Source organism: Hylobates moloch, unplaced genomic scaffold (genome assembly GCF_009828535.3).
Source record: "Hylobates moloch isolate HMO894 unplaced genomic scaffold, HMol_V3 SCAFFOLD_6, whole genome shotgun sequence".
In the NCBI taxonomy this organism is placed as follows: domain Eukaryota; kingdom Metazoa; phylum Chordata; class Mammalia; order Primates; family Hylobatidae; genus Hylobates; species Hylobates moloch.
This window is the reverse complement of record NW_026652281.1, coordinates 4365269-4384650: the sequence shown is the minus strand read 5'-3', so window position 1 is coordinate 4384650 and position 19382 is coordinate 4365269. Positions and strand designations below refer to the sequence as shown.

Genomic DNA, 19382 nt, shown 5'->3' with positions numbered 1-19382 from the left:
GCTGTCATTCAGATCATGAGTTGATACTAAGCTTAGATTCACATCACGTGATTTGAACCGCAGGTGTAATTGTCCTCAGGGCACTTATTCATTGATTCCTTCAACATTCAGCACCTACTGGGTGCCAACGGCTACCGTTACAGCCCCCTGAGTGTGGGTTGGGGGCCTTGTCGCCCCCTTGCAGTCACACGGCTGGAGTGGGTGCTACACAAAATATTCCTGGTTCCAACCTGACTCTTGGGGCACAATTTTCCCTTATTCTATGGGAATGGCCAGGGGCTTGGGAAGGAGGACATCCCCCATCTGACTCTCACTTCTGTTTCCTGCTGTGACATTGCCTCTCGGCCTGGGCTTTCTCACCTGGAGAGCCAGCTTATGTCACCCTCCTTTACAACACAGGTGTAACGCCCCAGCTCTGAGCCTGGGCCAGGGAGGTGGCCAGTCAACAGGCATTTATTGTGCACCTGCTGTGTGCCCTGCATGGCCCCAGATGCTGCAGACACTGTTGAGGAAAGAACCGCCTCTACAGAGGTTTATTCGTGCCTTTCCCCCTACACCTCCGGTCCAGGCTTCAGTAGCAGGAATGGGGTCCCCCAGATTTCAGGGTCAACTGGAGAAAAAGCAGGAGGGTCCCCAGTGACTCAAGCCATCACTGGGAGGGGCCCAAGATGCTGAGCTTTGAGAACAGTGCTTGTGGGAGGCTGGACTGTGTGAATGCCTCTGGGCACTGATCGTTTGATCCTCTCAGTGAGGCAGCCCCCATCTTCCAGACGGGCATACTGAGGCACAGAGAAGTCAGGGCCCTTGCAGGAGCCACGCAGGGTTTTGTGCACAGCCTGTGCTCTGGGGGCTGGAAGCACAAAGATATTTCCAAGATCCTGGGTCAGTTCAAGCAGGGACTAGGGGCAGATGCTAAGCCCGCTCACTGCGGGGAGAAGCAGGGTTTAGGGGAGACTGGGAGCTGGAAAAGGCTTCTCAGAAGGGGTCAATCAGAAAGTGGCAGGAGAAATCCCCAAGGCACCCACAGCACACACAAAGGCCCTGAGGCAGGAACACAGGGGCCACAGGGGTTGAGCGGGGCTGACACTAATCCCTCAGAGATGACCGGGTGTCTGGATTTAGTGCAGGTCTTTCAAAAGCAAACTGATAAATTCCTCCAAGGGTTCCAGATGCGTTTAATCTTTTTTTTTTTTTAATTCCAATTACAGGGAAAGCTTTGTGTTATTATGGATGAGGCTGGGGCAGCTCTTGGCGGTTTTACCTTTTCAAGGCATCCCAGGCCCAATAGAGACAGCAGTGGATGTTTTAAATCTCTTTTTAATTAAGGAAAAAGCCCTGGCTTGCGTCAGGGATGAGCTGCTGGAGAGAGACAACCTGAGAGGAGCTACGGGAGCTTTGGCACACCAAGGTGGGGGAAGGCGCCCAGCCGCCGGGCTCTGCCCAGCCAAACCACATTCCTGCCCTGGGCACTAACTGCACTTCCTCCCTCCTGGGCAGCCCTGCCAGTTCCCGTGGTCTGTTCCTGCTCATCCTAGCACTGGGCGCTCTGGGAAGGCTGTGGACGGTGTGGGTACAGTGTGGTGAGCCCAGATTCCAAAGGCCAGGTCCAGGGTCGGGCACAGTGACTCATGCCTGTAATTCCAGCACTTTGGAAGGACAAGGACAAAGGATTGCTTGAGCCCAGCAATCCTGGTTCAAGACCGGCCTGGACAACATAGCAAGACCCCATCTCTAAAAAAAATTTTTTTAAATTAGCCGGGCATGTTGATGTGCACCTGTAGTCCCAGCTACCAGGGAGGCTGAGAAGGGAGGATTGCTTGAGCCCAGGAGTTCAAGGTTACAGTGAACTGCAATCACGCCATGGCACCCCAGCCTGGGCAAGACAGATCCTGTCCCAAAAAGAAAATAGCGCTGGGGGGTGGCGCTGGGCGTGGTGGCTCATCCTTGTAATCCCAGCACTCTGGGAGGCCGAGGCTGGTGGATCACTTGAGGGCAGGATTTTGAGACCAGCCTGGCCAACATGGTGAAAACCCATCTCTACTAAAAATACAAAAAGAATTAGCTGGACGTGGTGGTGGGCACCTGTAATCCCAGCTACTTCGGAGGCTGAGGCAGGAGAATCGCTTGAACCCAGGAGGCAGAGGTTGCACTGAACCAAGATCGCGCCATTGCACTCCAGCCTAGGCAATAAGAGCAAAACTCTGTCTCCAAAGAAAAGAAAAAAATGAAGCCCAGGTCCAGCCCTGGCTCCATCACTTCCCGGCGGTGTCCCCTCCTCCAGCCCTAAATCTACTCATCCCTAAAATGGAAACAAGAGCAGGACGACTATGAGAAGAAAAAAAAAAAAAGCCACGTACTTGGCACCCTGCCTGGCCATGGAAACGCTCGTGGGTGGCCTAGGGTCCCCTGGCCTTGGTGCCGCTGACACTTTGGTCATTCTCTGCGGTGGGGCTGTCCTGTGTGTCAGGCAATGTTGAGCAGCGTCCCTGGCCTCTAGACCCTGTAGCACCCCCAGCTTCTATGACCAAAAATACTTCCAGACGTTGCCAACTGTCCCTGGAGGGCAGGGTCACCAGGTAAAATGCGGGCCATCCATCACATTTGAATCTCAGGTTAACAAATAGTTTTTTTAGTAGAGGCATGTCCCATGCAATGCTTGGGACATACTCGTACTTGACAGTATTCCTTATCCGAAATTCAAATATAACCGGGCATCCTGTTTTTATGTTTTTTTCCTCCTCAATCCGGCAACTCTACGTGGGGCTGTTGGGGGAGCAGGCCCGTCACCCACGATCTTCAATGACAGGGGTAATTGTCATTCACTGCAACAATAACTGGGCATTTCAGGGCTGGCGCTGCCACGCCTGGCATGGAGCTGCTGGCTTCCTCTGTCCCCATGTGGCCCCAGTGCCTGGGGCTACACAGAGGGGCTCCAAGATGGCCCAAGCCAGAGGAACCCAAGCCCCCAGTCTGCCCTTGACCTGCTGTGTGGTCTGAACAAGTTTCTTACCCTCTGTGTCACCTACCGCAAAGGGGGTTATAGGCGCTAACAATTGCCACACACAGTTAGCCCTCTCATTGGAATAGAGATTCTAACCTTTTTTTTTTTTTTTTTTTAAGAGATGGTGGTCTTGCTATGTGGGCAGGTGGAACTCAAACTTCTGGGCTCACGTGGTCTTGCTGCCTTGGCCTCCTAACTCCTGCGCTCAAGTGATCTTCCTGCCTGGGCCCCCTAAGTAAGCTGGGATTATAGGTGTGAGCCACTGTGCCCAGCTCTGACTGTAACTTTTGCCCTAGATAATAACCCATATACTGCAAGGCTGTCATAAGGATGCATGGTACTAAGTGGAAGGTGTCAAATGGCAGGCGCTTAGTGGGGCCATATAATTAGCACTATTATTACTGCTTTGGAAGGAGTAGTATAAGCAGGCCGATTCCAGTTAGTACCAGAGAAAGGTGGTGAACATTGCTACTTGAGCAAACTGGGAGACTCCCAGGGGAACCTGGGCCCTGTGGGCAGCTGAAGCTGGGAAAGGCTGCAGCCAGAGAGCAGAGCAGACTGAAGGCTGGGCTGGACTTGCAGCTCCAGGTAGGAGCAGCACTCAGGAGCCGAAGCGGCACCAGGCAGTCACTCCCAGCTCAGGTCCAGCCACTCTGCAAGGCGAGCTCTCCTTGATCAGGGCCCCAGGACTGCCTTGCTCTGCTCGCTCCCTGATCAGGGACCAGGCCTTTCCTGGACTCCGACAGCAGCAACATGCTTTGGGACCCGGCCTTTGTTGCCCAGGCAACCTCAGCGAACCTTACAGAGGGGCTCACTGCTGACGGGAAAGCCCCAGCCCAGGGCCCCAGGAGCTGCTGGCTCCAGGGTTGAGAAGAGACAAGTGCAGTGACAGGTCCCTCAACACGTTTTATGAAGGTCTATGTGCACCAGGCGCCTCGATGCCAGTGCCTTCACAGGACTTGGCTCCTGAAATGATCTAAACAGCCCCTGGTGTTACCCCGCCCAGGTCGTCCTGGAAGAAATGGAGGCGAAACGAGGTTGAGCCACTTGCCCAAGATCACACAGCTAAGGGCACACAGCCCATCCTACCAAAGGCAGTGTCCCTCCCGTAAATGGTGAGGTTCTTTTAGGTGACAAATGACATTTGAGGGTGACAGCTAGGAAACGGCACCTCACCTAGGGCATCTTCTGCAGTCCTCAAGTTAGCGCTGAGAGAGGCAGGTCAGCCCTGACTTCACAGAAACTGAGGCTTGGAGAAGTTCAGGCGTGGACCGAGGGTCCCTCACGGGTGGAGGAGCTGAGACCGCAGCCTCCATCTACCGGCTGGAGGCACACCCCTCCCTTCCCGGTGGCCAGTGCACTGAGCTGTCAAAGGAGGGTCTCAGAGGAGCTTCAGGTGTGGTGTGGGCACAAGTTCCTCGCTCAAGAAAAAAGACACGTGGAGCTCACATGCGGGTCAAGATCTGTGCTGTCAGGAGCCTGGTTGCCCTTGCAGGGAGTTTGAGGGGCTTCTGGACAGCTGACAGGTTTGTTGGTCAGTGTGAAAGGCATGCAGCAGCTGACTTAGGACCTGCATCTTTCTCCTGTATGTATGTTACACTTCAATCAGAAGTTAGGCCAGGTGGGGGGTGGTGGCTCATGCGTGTAATCCCAGCACTTTGGGAAGCTGAGGTGAGTAGATCACCTGAGGTCGGGAGTTGAAGACCAGCCTGGCCAACATGATGAAACTCTGTCTCTACTAAAAACACAAAAAATTAGCCAGGTGTGGTGGTGCATACCTGTAGTCCCAGCTACTCAGGAGGCTGAGGCAAGAGAATTGCTTGAACCCAGGAGGTGGAGGCTGCAGTGAGCTGAGATCGCACCACTGTACTCCAGCCTGGGCAACAGAGCAAGACTCCATCTCAAAAAAAAGAAAAAAAAGAAGTTAGACCAGGTGCAGTGGCACATGTCTGTAATCCCAGCACTTTGGGAGGCCAAGGAAGGAGGACCACTTGAGGCCAGGCATTTGAAGCCAGCCTGGGCAACATAGCAAGATCCCATCTGTACTTAAAAAAAAAAAAAAAAGTTAAATGTTTCCTCTTAAAAAGAGAGGAAGCATGAACTTCTCCTGAGGTACCATTTTTCACCCAACAGATTGGCAAAAACGGGAAGGCTGTTAACGCTATGGCCACGGTCATCTCCCATCGGGTGAGTGGAAGGGGGCTGCTGGTGTGACTTCAGGAGGGTCACTGGCAAAGCTATCAACATGTGAAGGGTGCACACCCTCCAACCATCTAGAATGTTCTGCCCTAGGCCACCTTCTGAGTGGATGGTAGAAGGATATTTACTGAACGGTAAAAGGATATTTACTTGTCCTGCTTGGGCAAGGCAGGCCGGATTTGGGTTCGAGGGTGGTGGTGCATGCATGTAGCCGTGCTGTGCAGCTGTGGCAAAGGGTGGGCAGTACTGTGCGGCTGACAGGAGCCATCCCTGGTGTGTGCTGTTGGGTGACAAAAATGGCACAAGAGCAGGCTGCCCCAGCCCAGACACACATCTGCTACCTGGAAACCAGGCCCCTGGGGGGGCAGCCGCGATGCCCTGGCCCAGGATAACTAGGCCGGTCTGCTCCTGTGCCCAGCCATGCCCAGCAGCTAGTAATTGGTCAACACTGCCCTGACTTCCTTTGATTTTTTTTTTTTTTCCAGAGACAAGGTCTTATATTCTGTTGCCCAGGCTGAAATGCAGTGGCACCTGGCTACGTTTATTTTGTAGAAATGGGGTCTCACTAATGTTGCCCAGGCTGGTCTCAAGCAATCCTCCTGCCTTGGCCTCCCAAAGTGCTGGGATTACAAGCGTGCACCGCTGCACCCGGCCCGCTCTGACTTCCGAGTCTTGAGCAGCACAAAGCCAGGGAGAACCGCTGGTGGGACCGTGAGTCCCAGCGCCTCCCCATCCCTCTGTCTCCCTGGAGGCTCATTCCTCACCTTTGTCCATCCCACAGATACTTCCAGAGCACGTGGTGCAGGCCAGGCCCTGAGGAAACTGCCGGGAACTAGGGGGAGGCTGTCTGGGCTCTGGACTTGCTGGGTTGGGTTGTGTTCCTGAGGCCCCTAGGGATCCAGCTCAACCATACTCTGGCTGGGTGACCTCAGGCGGGACCTGACACCTCAGCTTCTGTATCTATAGTGGGGACAGTGGACAGCGCGGAAGGCTTGCTGTGCGCATGAAAGGAGATAGAGGGAAAGAGTGGAACCTGCCTGGTGAGGTGTGAGCTATGGGAGGGCTGAGCTCCCTGTGGGATGATGGGAATGACGGGGATGATGGAGATGATGGGAATCATGGGGATGACGAGGATAATGGGGATGACGGGGATGATGGGGCAGCCACCCCGGCCAGTGGGAGGGTCAGTCCGAGGAGGGTCTCCATACAGTGGCTAAGGCTGAGAGTACATTCATTCTGCAAACATTTGTCGCGTGGTCTGTGTGTGCCAAGTCTCGGGCCAGGTATCAGGGCTACAGGGATGAAAAAGGCAGCATGGTTCCTGCCCTCACGGAGCCAGGAGTGCGAGGAGGAGGAGAACGCCCTTGGGAACTATCATCTGAATACTAACGCTGAGTGCTGGGGTGCAGACCAGCCGGGCTGACCTACCCAGGCACGGCTGGAAATGGTGCTTCATCTCCCACCTGCTGGCCTCCCTCCTTTCTGAGGACATCAGGTGCTGGAGGTTTAGCTTAAGCATGGGTGACTGATGGGGGGGACCGGCTAAGTCCCTGCTGGGAGCCAGGAGGGCTGCCCGCTCTGCCCTGGGCAGGGGGTGGGGCGAGATCTGACGCCATCTGCTCCCTCGTTTCAAACAGGCTTTGATGATCCACCCCACTGCCCTGAGCCGAAGAGAGGCTGGAGGGGGGTGTTTCTCAGGAGCTCCTGTCTCCTGGGCAGAGGTCTGTTCAGAAGCTTCCAGAAAGAGCCCTGGAATTGAGCCTGCACACCTGGGTTCCCAGCCAGGCTGACTTGCTCCTTGTTACCTTGGGCAGCCAGTCCCCACTGCAGCCCCATCTGCAAGGCAAGGGCATTGGCTGTCAGCCTGGGCCACCTAGGGGAATCACCTAGGAGGCCTCCTAGAGCACCAGTGCCTGGGACCCATCCACACCAACCTCATCCCAACCTCTGGGGAACGGGCAGTGGCTGCATCCATTTGGAAGCCTTCCAGAAAATTCTGATGTGTGGTGGAGGTTTAGACTCCTGGGCTAGAATGATTCCAGTGCTTTGTATTTCTTCCTTTTTGAGACAGGGTCTTGCGCTGTTGCCAGGCTGGAGTGCAGTGGTTTTGGCAATTTGGCAAAATTTGGCAATTTTGGCTCACTGCAACCTCCATCTCCTGGGCTCGAGCAATCCTCACACCTCAGCTTCCTGAGTAGCTGGCACTACAGGCGCATGCTACCACGCCCAACTAATGTTTCTGTTCTTTGTAGAGATGGGGTTTCGCCATGTTGCCCAGACTGGTCTCCAACTCCTGACCTGAAGCAATCTGCCCATGTTGGCTTTCCGAAGTGCTGGCCTGTATTACCGCGCCTGGCCTGTATTACTCTGAAGTTCTCAATCCACACCTCAGCTTCTATCACCTGCTGGCCCCAGGGACCTCAGCTCCTCCAGCTCAGCCTGGCCTCATACCTGCCTCCTCGCTGCTCACCAGCTCAGTGTGCTTGGTCCTGACTCAGGGCGTTTGCATTTGCTGTTCCTTCTGCATGGAACACTGTTCCCTGCATTCACATGGCTGACTCCAGTGTCGGCACCACAGAGAACCCCTCACCCTGCCTCATCCCCTCAACTGCACCCCCTTGCTCAATTCCCTTCACAGTGCTCACCACGAAATCCAGCCTGCTGGGTGTGTGTTTGTTCACACACACTATTCCACATTTCCGTCTCCGCCCCATGGACAGGAGCTCTGTGCTGCTCACTGCTGCATCCCGAGGGCTGAGTGTGCTGCCTGGCATGCAGCAGGTACTCAATACGTGTTTGTGAGGAGTTGCCCGGGACACACCCTCATCTGGGCTCTGTCCCGCAGAGGAAGGGATCCAGCACCATGGAACAGTGACTGTGTGTTGGCTCCTGTTCACAGCTTGGGTGTGGAGGTCAGCAGAGTAGACAAAGACCCCTGGAACATGACAGTGGCACTGGCAGGCAGCGGGTGAGGACCTCGCCCAGGATCCCCGCAGGCAGGAGCCTGAGCCCACTTTACAGATGGGGACAGGAAAGCTCAGGGAAGTGGGGTGCTTGACCTTGCCTATTTTCTAACTCCTGGTTCAGCGGGGACTAGATTCCACCATGTGATCTCCCTTCAAATGTATGAAATTTCCAGTTTGTTCTGAACACTGCTGAAATGTAGTAGTGGAATGAACGTTTTTCTCACCCTCCCATTTCACAGAGCTCCTGTCCCCAGGGATGGAAACTCCACATTCCCTGCCTGGCTCCACCTGGCTGCTACCATCCTCTCTGGCGCTGTGGTCCCTCCAGTTCCTCCACCATGCATGCCAGGCTCCTGCTTGCTTCCCAGCCTGTGCCCATGAGTTTCTGCTACCGGAAACAGCCACCCCTTCCCCGCTGTGTGCCAGGCCAGCTCTTTAGGCTGGGGTGCTTCCTGGGTGATGCCACCCCTAGCCACCGTGGGTAGGCAGGTGCTAGCTTCCATCCAGCACCGAGTTAGCATTAAGGTCATTCCTCACCTCTGTACACTCTGAGTGGCCAGGACCACACCGCCTTGTTCATCCCTGTAGCCCCGGGACCTGGGCCAGCGCCCAGTGCACGGTAGGGACGCAATAAACGTTTGTGGAAGGAACAATCTCTCACGCAATTCTGGCCTGCAGCTGTCCGCCAGCAGAGCCAGGCATTCACACTGTCACGGGGCCATATGGAGGGATTCTGGGTTTTGGGTTGACCAGGGGCTAGACACAAGCCTCTGAAGGCGAATCAGAAAAACGGGTGTCATAACGGCCAACCACCAGTCACCCCCAGGCTGAGCCCCCCAAGCGAGGGAGTCACATCCATGCCTGGCAGCCAGGGGTCCCCACAAAAATGAGGAGTGTCTGAAAAACTGTCACAGCCAAGAGCCTAAGGAGGTGTGACAAGTAAATGTCATGTGGGATCCTGGGACAGAAAAAATATATGGGGGAAATCAGAATCATGTGGACATTAGTTAATAATAACAGATCTGGCCGGGCGCGGTGGCTCACACCTGTAATCCCAGCACTTTGGCAGGTTGAGGCAGGAGGATAGCTTGAGCCCAGGAGTTCAAGACCAAACTGGGCAACATGGTAAAACTTCCATCTCTACTAAAAATGCAAAAAAATTAGCCGGGTGTGGTGCCTCTCGCCTGTAGTCCTGCCTACTTGGGAGGCTGAGGTGGGAGAATCGCTTGAGCCCAAGAGGTGGAGGTTGCAGTGAGCTGAGGTTGTGCCACTGCACTCCAGCTTGGGCAACAGAGCCAGGCCCTGTTTCAAAAAAACAAAAAGTGTGGATATTAGTTAATAAGAATGGATCTGGCCGGGTGCGGTGGCTCATGCCTGTAATCCTAGCACTTTGGGAGGTCAAGGCTTGAAGCCAAGAGTTTAAGACTAGCCCGAGCAACAAAGTGAGACCCCGTTCTCTACAAAAAAAAAAAAAAAAAATGAGCTGGGCATGGTGTTGTACACCTATATTCCCAGCTGCTTGGGAGGCTGAGGCAGGAGAATCACTTGAGCCCCAGAGATCAAGGCTGCAGTGAGTTGTGGTGGTACCAGCGCACTCCAGCCTGAGCAACAGAGGGAGAGCGAGATCCTGTCTCAGGAATATAAGTAAATCAGCAAAGAAATAAATAAAATACTAATAAGTAAATAACAATGGATTTGTATTGATTGGTTTGCTGTAATGAGTGGACCGTGTGAGCCTAAGATGTTAACAACAGCAGAATCTGGTGTGGGGTGTGTGGGAACTCTCTATACTATCTTTTCAATTTTCTGTAAATTAAAACTGTTCTAAAAAATAAAGTCTATTTAAAAAAAAAACAATGACAAACTACCAACCCAGGACAAAGTCTTCATCTTTCCCACCAAGCCCCAGGCAGCCCCAAGGGACCTTCCCCAAGACAGTTGCTGGGACCAGTCTCATTCCCAGGAGCCTGCATCCGTGGTGGTGCTGGAATTAACCCAGGCTGGAGCTGATGCCCCTGCCCCTGCCCCCGCAGAACCTCAGAGATCACAGGGGTCCTCCCAGGTAGCCCTGACGCCTCAGCCAGCCACTCTAGTGGGAAAGCCCATGCCTGCAGTTTAACTCTTCCTGCGGAGGCCCCCGCACACCTGCAGCCACCTCCACAGCAGGAAGGTGTAAAGCCTTCTTGGGTGCCATCTTTAGTGCCTATCTCAGAAAACTCTCGAGACCTGACCCGGGAGATCTTCCCAGTCACCACTCCATTTTACAGACACAGAAACTGAGGCCTGGGCATGGGAAGTGACTTGCACAAGGTTGCAGTCAGTCAGAGGCAGACCCAGAATATGAACTCGGATCTCTGACCCCAGAGCCACAGCCACTGGAATCCCCCCGGAGGACGTGTTGAAAACCCTGAGCTCCTGACTCAGTTGATCCAGTGGGTCCTGAGAATCTGATGGTCTGACTGGTTCCCAAGTGATGCCTATACAGAAGGTCCCGGACCCCACTGAGAACCACGCAGCAGGACCATGCCATTTCCTTGGCTGTGCCGCCCTGCTGTAACCTGGAGAGGGCGCGCTTGGGAACCAAGGAGATGACTCCCCTTGTCCCCTTCTCTCTGTGGAGCCAACCTCTCCTAACTGGCCATGTGGCCTTGAGCCAGTGAGAGGTCCTCTGTGCCTCAGCCTCGCCGTCTGTAGAGTTCAGCTGTGATGAGGGTGCCATGCCCAGTTCTTGTTGATGCCAGCACATGCCAGCCCTTATAGGGTGAGGCACGAGGGAGATGTTCTTTGGTCTGTGGGACGCTCCCGTGGGTCAGTCGCCCTTGAGCAGAGGGACTCTGCAGCCCTTCTCCTTTGGACTCGGAAACAAAGGGGTGTTGGCACAGCTGTGTTCCTCCTATACCACCCTCTCAATATCTACCACCCTTGGGCAGAGTCTTTGTTGCCAGACAGGAGAAGCACATTCCTGGCCCTCACAGGGGAAGCTCAGAGGTGAACTGACTTGATGGGGGCTGACTAGTGTCCCCCAAATTCACATCAACCCAGAACCTCAGAATATGACCTTATTTGGAAGTGAGGTCTTTGCAGATGTAATTAGTTAAGGATCTCGTGATAAGCTCATCCTGGATTCGGGGGCGGAGGGGCTGTAAATCCAATGCGTGGTGTCCTTACAAGACGAGGAGAGGGAGGCTGAATGCAGGGCAACACGAAGAGAGGAAGGCCACATGAAGACGGAGGCACAGACTGGACCCAGGATGCCTGAAGCTATCAGAAGCTGGAAGAGGCAGGAAGGTTCCTCCCTTGGGGCTGAGGAGGGAGGGTGGCCCTGCCAGGGCTGATATCAGAACCATGAGAGAATAAAAATTGCTGTTTTAAGCCCCCCAGTGTGTGGTCATTTGTCACAGCAGCCACCAGACAGTCACTCACGGTAGAGACGGAAGCCAGCCCAGCAGTGGGCAGACCCCATCCCAGCCAGCCAGTCGGGTGCCATCGACACAAAGCCAGCCCAATAGGGAAGGGGCCTGTCTCTTCCTGGGCAGTTACACAGCCTCAGAGCCCATGGGGGAGCTGAGGAAGGAGGAGGTGGCGAGGGCTGGGGCTGTGGCTGTGGCTGGTCAGAGCGGGTGAGATGAAGCCCGCAGGGAAGAATGTCATACCCACTGTGACCCTCACACTCTGCTGAGTGGGTTCAGCCCATGCCTCCCGTAACCACGCCTCCTAAGGGAATAAGAACGGGTCTTGGAGCTGCTTCCCTAGAGGAGGTCATGTCTCATTTCTAGTTGTGGTGACCGTAGCTGGTCACTTCCTCTCCTTGCGCCTCAATTGCCCTATCTGTAACGTAAGGCTTTGCAAGACGAGTGCCAAGGTGCCTCCCGGCTCAGAAAGCCTACTTTGGTTCTAGAGGGAGAGATTCCCAGACTGGAGGGAAAGGGAAAGGAGGGCAGCAAACTAAATCCCGCAGACCAGGCAAATGAACACCCACATCAGCCAATGGAACCCCCAGACCAGCCATTGAACCCCCACATCAGCCAACTGAACCCCCAGACCACACAACTAAACCCCCAGACCAGCCAACTAAACCCCCAAGACCAGCCAAGTAACCCCAGTCCAGCCAACTGAACCCCCAGATTAGCCAATTAACCCCCACACAATACAGGTAAACCCTCTTAGACCAGCCAACCAAGCCCCCAAGACCAGCCAAGTAAAGCCCCCAGCCCAGCCAAGTAACTCCCAAACCAGACAACTTAAAGCCCACAGATCAGCCAACTAACCAACCCCCCTATATGAGACAAGCCCCCAGACCAGACAACAAAATCCCCCAAACCACAAAACTAAATCCCCTAGGCAACGGAATGTCCCTAGATCAGCTGACTGAACCTCCCAGACCAGTGAACTGGACCCCACTCGTTGAAATGATGTTTGGAATATACTGAATTAAATAAAACATATTAAAAGTAATCGTACCCGTTTCTTTGTACCTTATACATGGGACTGCTAGACATGTTAAAATCTATTTCTACTGGATGGTGTGGCTCTAGATAGCATGTCCTCGGGCAGAGTCCCGTCTTTATGATTCTTCAAGTCCTCTCCAGAACCCAGCGCTCAATAAAACCTGTGGGCTGGATGCAGGATGCCTCAGTTTACCCCAGAGGAAGCTGAGGCCTAGAGATACAAGGTCACTCGCCCTAAGGCAGGACCCACTGTGTAATTTGTGGGGCTCAGTGGAAAATGAACATGTGAGGCCCATTGTTCAATATGTATTAAGAGCATTAAACCGAGCACGGGACCCTGTGCAGCTGCAGAGGCCCGTGAAGCTGGCCCTGCTCCAAGGCCAAATCATTAAGGGGCAGAGCTGGGATTTGAACCCAGAAAGGCCTGGAGCTGGGGCATGGTACAGGAGGGTCACCTGGAAACAGGTGGGTGGGGCTGAGTCCCTGGGCCAGGCTGCAGGGCTAGAGCAGAGGGGCAGAGGGCCTGGGTCCTGGCGGGTCCCTCCTCCTGGTGCCCTGGGCAGCGTGTAGTGCTGAGGCCCCAGGGAGTGACAGTAATCGTATCCAGGGCTGAACGGTGCCCACTCCAAAAGATACACCTAACCGGAACCTGTGAGTGGGAATCTGACATTGTTGAAAATAGGATCTTTGTGATGTCACTTTTTTTTTTTTTAGACAGGGTCTGGCTCTGTCACCCAGGCTGGAGTGCAGTGGTGTGATCACGGCTCACTGCAGCCTTGACTTGCTGGGCTCAAGGGATCCTCCCACCTCTGCCTCCCAAGTGGCTGGGACTGCAGGCATGCACGCCACCATTCCCAGATAATTTTTGTATTTTTTGTACGGATGGGGTTTTGCAATGTTGCCCAGACTGGTCTTGAACTCCTGGGCTCAAGAGAGCCTCCTGCCTCAGTTTCCCAAAGTGTTGGGACTACAGGCATGGGCCACCTTGCAGCCCCGCAGATGTGACTGAGTTAAGGATCTTGGGATGAGATTATTCTGGACTAGGGTGGGCGCTAAAGCAAATGACAGTTGTCCTTAAAAGAGAAGGGAAGACAGAAGAGGAAAGCCATGTGCCACGAGGCAGAGGCTGGACCTAAGTGGCCACAAACCAAAGGATGGCTGGTGCCACCAGAAGCTTGGCAGGAAGGAGCCTCCTTAGAGCTTCCAGAAGAAATGAGGCCCTGCTCACACCTGGATGTCACACCTCTGGCCTCCAGAACTGTGAGAGAATAAATTCCTCTTTTAAGCCACCTAGTTTGGGGTCATCTCTTCCGGCAGCCCTAGGACAGATGACAGAAGACCCCATGTTACAGAGTTCCTGGCTACTTCAAATGTCGAGTTAAAATGATTCTTTCTGGGCCGAGTGTGGTGGCTCACGCCTGTAATCCCAACACCTTGGGAGGCTGAGGCAGGTGGATCACTTGAGGTCAGGAGTCCAAGACCAGCCTGGACAACACGGTGAAACCCCATCTCTACTAAAAATACAAAAATTAGCTGGGTATGGTGGTACACACCTGTAATCCCAGCTACTGAGGAGGCTGAGGCAGGAGAATTGCTTGAACCCGGGAGGCGGGGGTTGCAGTGAGTTGAGATTGCCCCACTGCACTCCAGTCTGGGTGACAAAGTGAGACTCCATCTCAAAAAAAAAAAAAAAAAAAAAGAGTTCTGGCCCCCCTAATCCCCATTCCCTGAGTCACTCCCATGCTTGTGTGGGCCTCATCACCTCCAGACACCCAGGCTGGGCCAGTAGGGGTGGGCAGGGGCGGGCAGCACCAAAGCCAGCCATGAAAAATGGAGGGACAAGCCACACTCGGGACAGGCACTGTTCCAGCACTTAGCACACTTAGCAGCTCTGGGGCTGACAGGAAGGCGGTCCTTTTAAGAGCTCCCAGCCCCACGAGCCCTGATCTGGCTGCCTGTGCTTTCACTCACGAGGGGCCGGGGGTGGGTGGAGGTAGGAGTGCATTTCCCAGGCACTGTCAGGATCTGCAGAGTCTTGGTCTACCTTCCTGATCAAGCGTCGGCCTTGGGCTGGAAGAAAAGTGCTCCCAGAGATACCTCCAGGGGCCTGGTTTCTTCGTCAAACACGTCCTGACACAATCGCCAAAAGGTGGAAACAACCCAGTGTCCATCATTGGAGAAGTGGATACAGAAAATGTGGTCTGTCCACATGGTGGAATATTATTCAGCCGTGAAAAGGAACAAAGCAGTGATGCATGCTCAATGTGGATGAGCCTAGAAAACACCACGCTGAGTGATGGAGACCAGACACAAAAGGACAAACGCTGGATGATTCCAATGACATGAGGTCCCTAAAGCAGATTCTTAGAGACAGGAAGTAGAATAGTGGCCGCCAAGGGCTGGGGAGGGAACGGGGAGTTAGTGTTCAACGCGGACAAGTTTCAGGTGGAGATGATGAAACCTTCATTCTGAAGATGGGTGGGGTGATGGTTGCACAACATTGTGAACGTGCTTAATGCCACTAACCTGTATACTTCATGGTTAAAACGGTAAGTTTTATGTGATATATATTATTTTTTAAAGAAGAAAAGTATCCTCAATGCCTACTTTGTGCCAGGCACTGGGAAACTCATATCTAAGGGAAGAAAGTCCTCAAGTTTCAAGGGTTTAGGCTTGACCCGCTCAGCCACTGTCTGCTGCTGAATCAACCTCAGCCACTCCCAGATACTCATTCAACAAACATCTCCCCACTCCTCTGTGGGGTCAGCCTGGAGTTTCAGAGGAAGCCAGGCCCTGGAGGGGACCCGGGCTGTTTGTGACTGTCCGGCATCCCATCCCGCTTAGTAAACCACACCCCGATTTTCACCAGGGGAACCAATCTCTCTGCAAGCGGTCTTGGAGGAGCTGTCAATCAAGATGCACCTCCCTCCATGCCGAGGGGGCGGGCCTAAGACCTAAACTGGGCCAATCAGATGCTCTCCTGGAGCGGATTCCTCAAAGCCTGGGAACCTGAAGGTGGTCCATTCATCCCGGTTCCCAGCAGGGGCCTCTTCACGCCTCCTTACTTCACTTTTCCTGTGGGCTCCCCTCGACTTTCCAGTAAATTCCTCGTTAACTAGTATCGGCTTCCGTAGCATGCATCTAAAAGCCCTAAGCCTGCCTAAACCCAAAGGATGGGCTATAGAACCTGGTGAATTTGAGGAAGGAAATAATACAATCAATTAAGAGCAGCCACCGCCAGGGTGTGCCAGGCCTTGCTCTCGTGCTCCTGGTGACCCGAGACGGGTCCGCCATGATCCCCATTTTACCGACAAGGAAACTGAGGCCCTTGATCTAGGTGTCACAGAGGCATTGGTGAGACCACAACTCACACCGTGCAGACTGATCCCAGGCCTGGCTCAGCTCCCAACCACCTCTCCAGGTGGGTAGGTGGCCTCTGCCTGGAAGGGGCTGCTGGGGTCAGGCAGGTGGCCCCGGGGCAGGCTAGGAACCCAGCCCTCACACAACTGGCCATGGGACACCTGGAGCCAGCCAGAGGCGGTCTCAGGCAGCAGGACCGCAAGTCAGAGCAGGTGGGCACGCTGGGTCTGGACCAGGGGCCACCCATGTGACTCCCAGATTTTTGGCTGGGGAGACCAAAGCAACTGTCACCAAGGTAAAGAAGAGGGGCAGCAATGGACTTGAGATGGGAGGTCTCCTGCCACATTGGTCTGACGTGCCCCAGGGCCATCCACACACAGGACAGAAGTCTGGGCTGTCTTTGCCAACACCCACAACACCCTTCAGTGGTTTTGTGTCCTTCTAGAACTTTCTTTTGCTGGCCTTCTCTCCTACCACCTGGACGCTGGACCTCCTGTCTGGGTGATAACAGGCCCAGGGTGTGTCCTCGGGAAAGCAAACAGCCCAGCGTGTGCCTGGCTCCTTCGCAAAGGCCTCCTCCTCCCTCACTCTCCACAGCCTGGGATTAGGCACCCTGAGGGGGAAAATGAGGCCCCAGGGCACTGCCACCTTCCCAGTCACTCACTGCTAGTGAAATGGAAGGCTTGGAGGGGTGCTCAGTGTCAGGACAAGCATTTTTAGAGCACCTGCTATGTACAGGACTGCTTTAAGGGATGGTGCCCCGCTCCCTCTGCAGGGCAGAGGGCTTCATCTCCCCTCCCTCCTGCCCCCCAGCCCAGCCCACCCCCTGCCATGAGAGCTGGTGGGGGCAGAGCTTCAGGCCTTACCTTTCAGGCAGGACATCTTAAGCCCCATGTCGGCACCTCTGCAGGCCTGTGGAGAGAGGAGAGAGTTGAAAGAGGGGAGGGCGCGACTTGTTTGTATTGGCCACGTGCGGCCAGGCCCCCACCCTTGGCCCTGATGAGTGCAAAACAGGAGGTTGTGGTGGAGAGAAACCACCGGCCTCCAGGTCACGCCACCTGTCAACTACATCTGGGCTGGATTTGCTCAAAGATGGAGTCTGTGCTGGTGGAAAAAACTTACGGGTGCCTCAAAGTTAAACATACAGGAAGCCAAGGCGGCGTCTGCAGCCCTGGCTCTGTGAGGTCACTTGAACCCAGGAGGCGGAGGCTGCAGTGAACTGATGATGGGGAACCGACACCACCAAGCCTTTCCTTTCAAGAGCCACAGGACGGCTGCAGCTGCAGAGATGTGAAGACCTGCCAGCAGGGCTCGGGGGTGGCCCAGAGGCCCCCATGGCGGTGTACTTCCCGTTCTAATGCTGCCTTTTTTTCTTTTTTTCCCTAATGCAGGTTCTTTGGAGACCTGACAGCCTGAGCTATAGAGGACACGTGGCCCCCCAGCCCACGGGGTATTAGAATTGTCCCAACCAGTGTTCTCATGATGTTCCTGCAACATGAGGCATCCCAAGTTCTAAGCAATTGAAAAATAAAAGCAGCAGCCAGTGGTGCAGGGCCCCCGCGTGCTCTTGACACTCACTCCTCAGTAACAGCCCCGTAAGGTACTATTACTGTCCCCACTTCACAGACACAAAAATCAGGGCACAGAGAGGTGGCGGCACCTGTCGAAGGCTACCAGCTTACTAGGGACTGTGGAGCTGAGACTCGAACCCAGGACTGTCCTGATCCCCAGGCTGGAGCCCCACCCCACAGGGGCCTGTAGTGTGCAGAGATCCAGAGGAAGATAAAGGCACCATCCGTGGGAGGAGCTCCAGGGGATGGGAGGTCAGGCAGGAACAGGTGGGGAGAAGCCAAAGATGGGTTGGACCTGGGATTTGGGGGATTCGTTTGGAGTTAAGAGCTTATTCTGAGGACGCCAAGGAGCGAGTCTGCTTTCTAGAGGGGTGTGTGGCTAGCGCCTGTGAGGAGAGCCCGGGCCTGGCCCTCATCTGTAGGCTGTGGGTGGACTGGTAGCATCAGCAACCCGGAGGCTGGGGAGCGTGGACTGGTAGCATCAGCAACCCGGAGGCTGGGGAGCAAGGCAGCAGCTCAGGCCCAACCAGGCGCACAAGGCCCCGGGGATTCCTGTGCCTGCTGAGGTCAGAGATGCTTGCTCTGGGCCAGAAATCGGGGAGGTGAATGTGAAGACGGCAGGTCGGGAAGGGTTTGGAGGAGAAGGAGCTGGAAGTCCAGGTGGAGCTAGTAAGACATGGGTGGGAGATACCCCCAAGACATAGACTGGGGGCCTTGGGAAGGGAGGGAAAGCGAGAGATACTGATGGGAACAGGCTTGGGCCAGCTGCGTATGAAAGGCGGCCATTCCAACTTACGAGTGGTCTCTGGAGCTTCCCCACTGCACTAGCTGGGCCAGGCCCCACCTCGGCAGCTCCCAGCCACGTGACGACGGATAGTTTATCTCAAGTCTTCACTTTCCTCATCTTTAAAATGGGATAAATTGGCCGGGCATAGTGGCTCACGCCTGTAATCCCAACAATTTGGGAGGCTGAGGTGGGTGGATCAGGAGTTCAAGACCAGCCTGGCCAACATGGTGAAACCCCATCTCTACTAAAAATAAAAAAATAAGCCAGGCATGGTGGTGGGTGCTTGTAATACCAGCTACTCAGGAGGCTGAGGCAGGAGAATCACTTGAACCTGTAGGTGGAGGTTGCAGTGAGCTAAGATCGCACCACTGCGCTGCAGCCTGGGTGACAGAGTGAGACTTCATCTCGAGAAAAAAAGAATTTTTAAAAAGGGGTGAGGCACATAACGGTCTCATTGAGCAGCGGCGAGAACTGAGTGTGGGGAAGTGATCTGTGCTGGGGACAGAGGACACGTCGGAACAATGTCAGCTGCTGCTGTCCCTTATGACAGAGAGGGAGGGAAAGGAGGTCGAGGTTTCCAGCTAGGCCTTTTCTCCAGGGCCTTGCTGTTCCCAGAATGGCCCATGGAACAGCAGCACAGGCTTCCCGGGAGCTGTGCATGCAGAGTCTCGGCCCTGAGCTGGCCCTGCCCACTCAGAACCTGCGTCCACACTACAGCCAAGAAGAGCTGGGCACTGCAGCCTCCGCACATCACCCAGGAGCTTTACAAAATACCATTTCTTCCGGATTAGGTAACTCACACCTGTCATCCCAGCACTTCGGGAGGCTGAGGCATGAGGATCACTTAGGGCCAAGAGTACAAGACTAACTTGGGCAACATAAGAAGACCCTGTCTCTATAAAACAAGCTTACAGCTGGGTGCGGTGCCTCACGTCTGTAATCCCAGCATTTTGGGAGGCCGAGGTGGGCAGATCACCTGAGGTCAGGAGTTCAAGACCAGCCTAGCCAACATGGTGAAACCCTATCGCTACTAAAAACACAAAAAATTAG

The 19382-nt window shown here is 54.5% G+C and overlaps 1 protein-coding gene across 2 annotated transcripts in view; it reads right to left on the bottom strand.

Annotated features, from left to right (window-relative positions):
* CUNH16orf74 (chromosome unknown C16orf74 homolog) overlaps window positions 1–19382 on the bottom strand; it is a 41980-nt gene that overhangs the window by 9979 nt on the left and 12619 nt on the right. For both annotated transcript variants that reach the window (XM_032156276.2, XM_032156277.2), the window contains one exon: window positions 16841–16886. In XM_032156276.2, the coding sequence (XP_032012167.1) occupies window positions 16841–16868 (28 nt within the window). In that variant the 5' untranslated portion in view covers window positions 16869–16886. The remainder of the gene's footprint in view (window positions 1–16840; window positions 16887–19382) is intronic.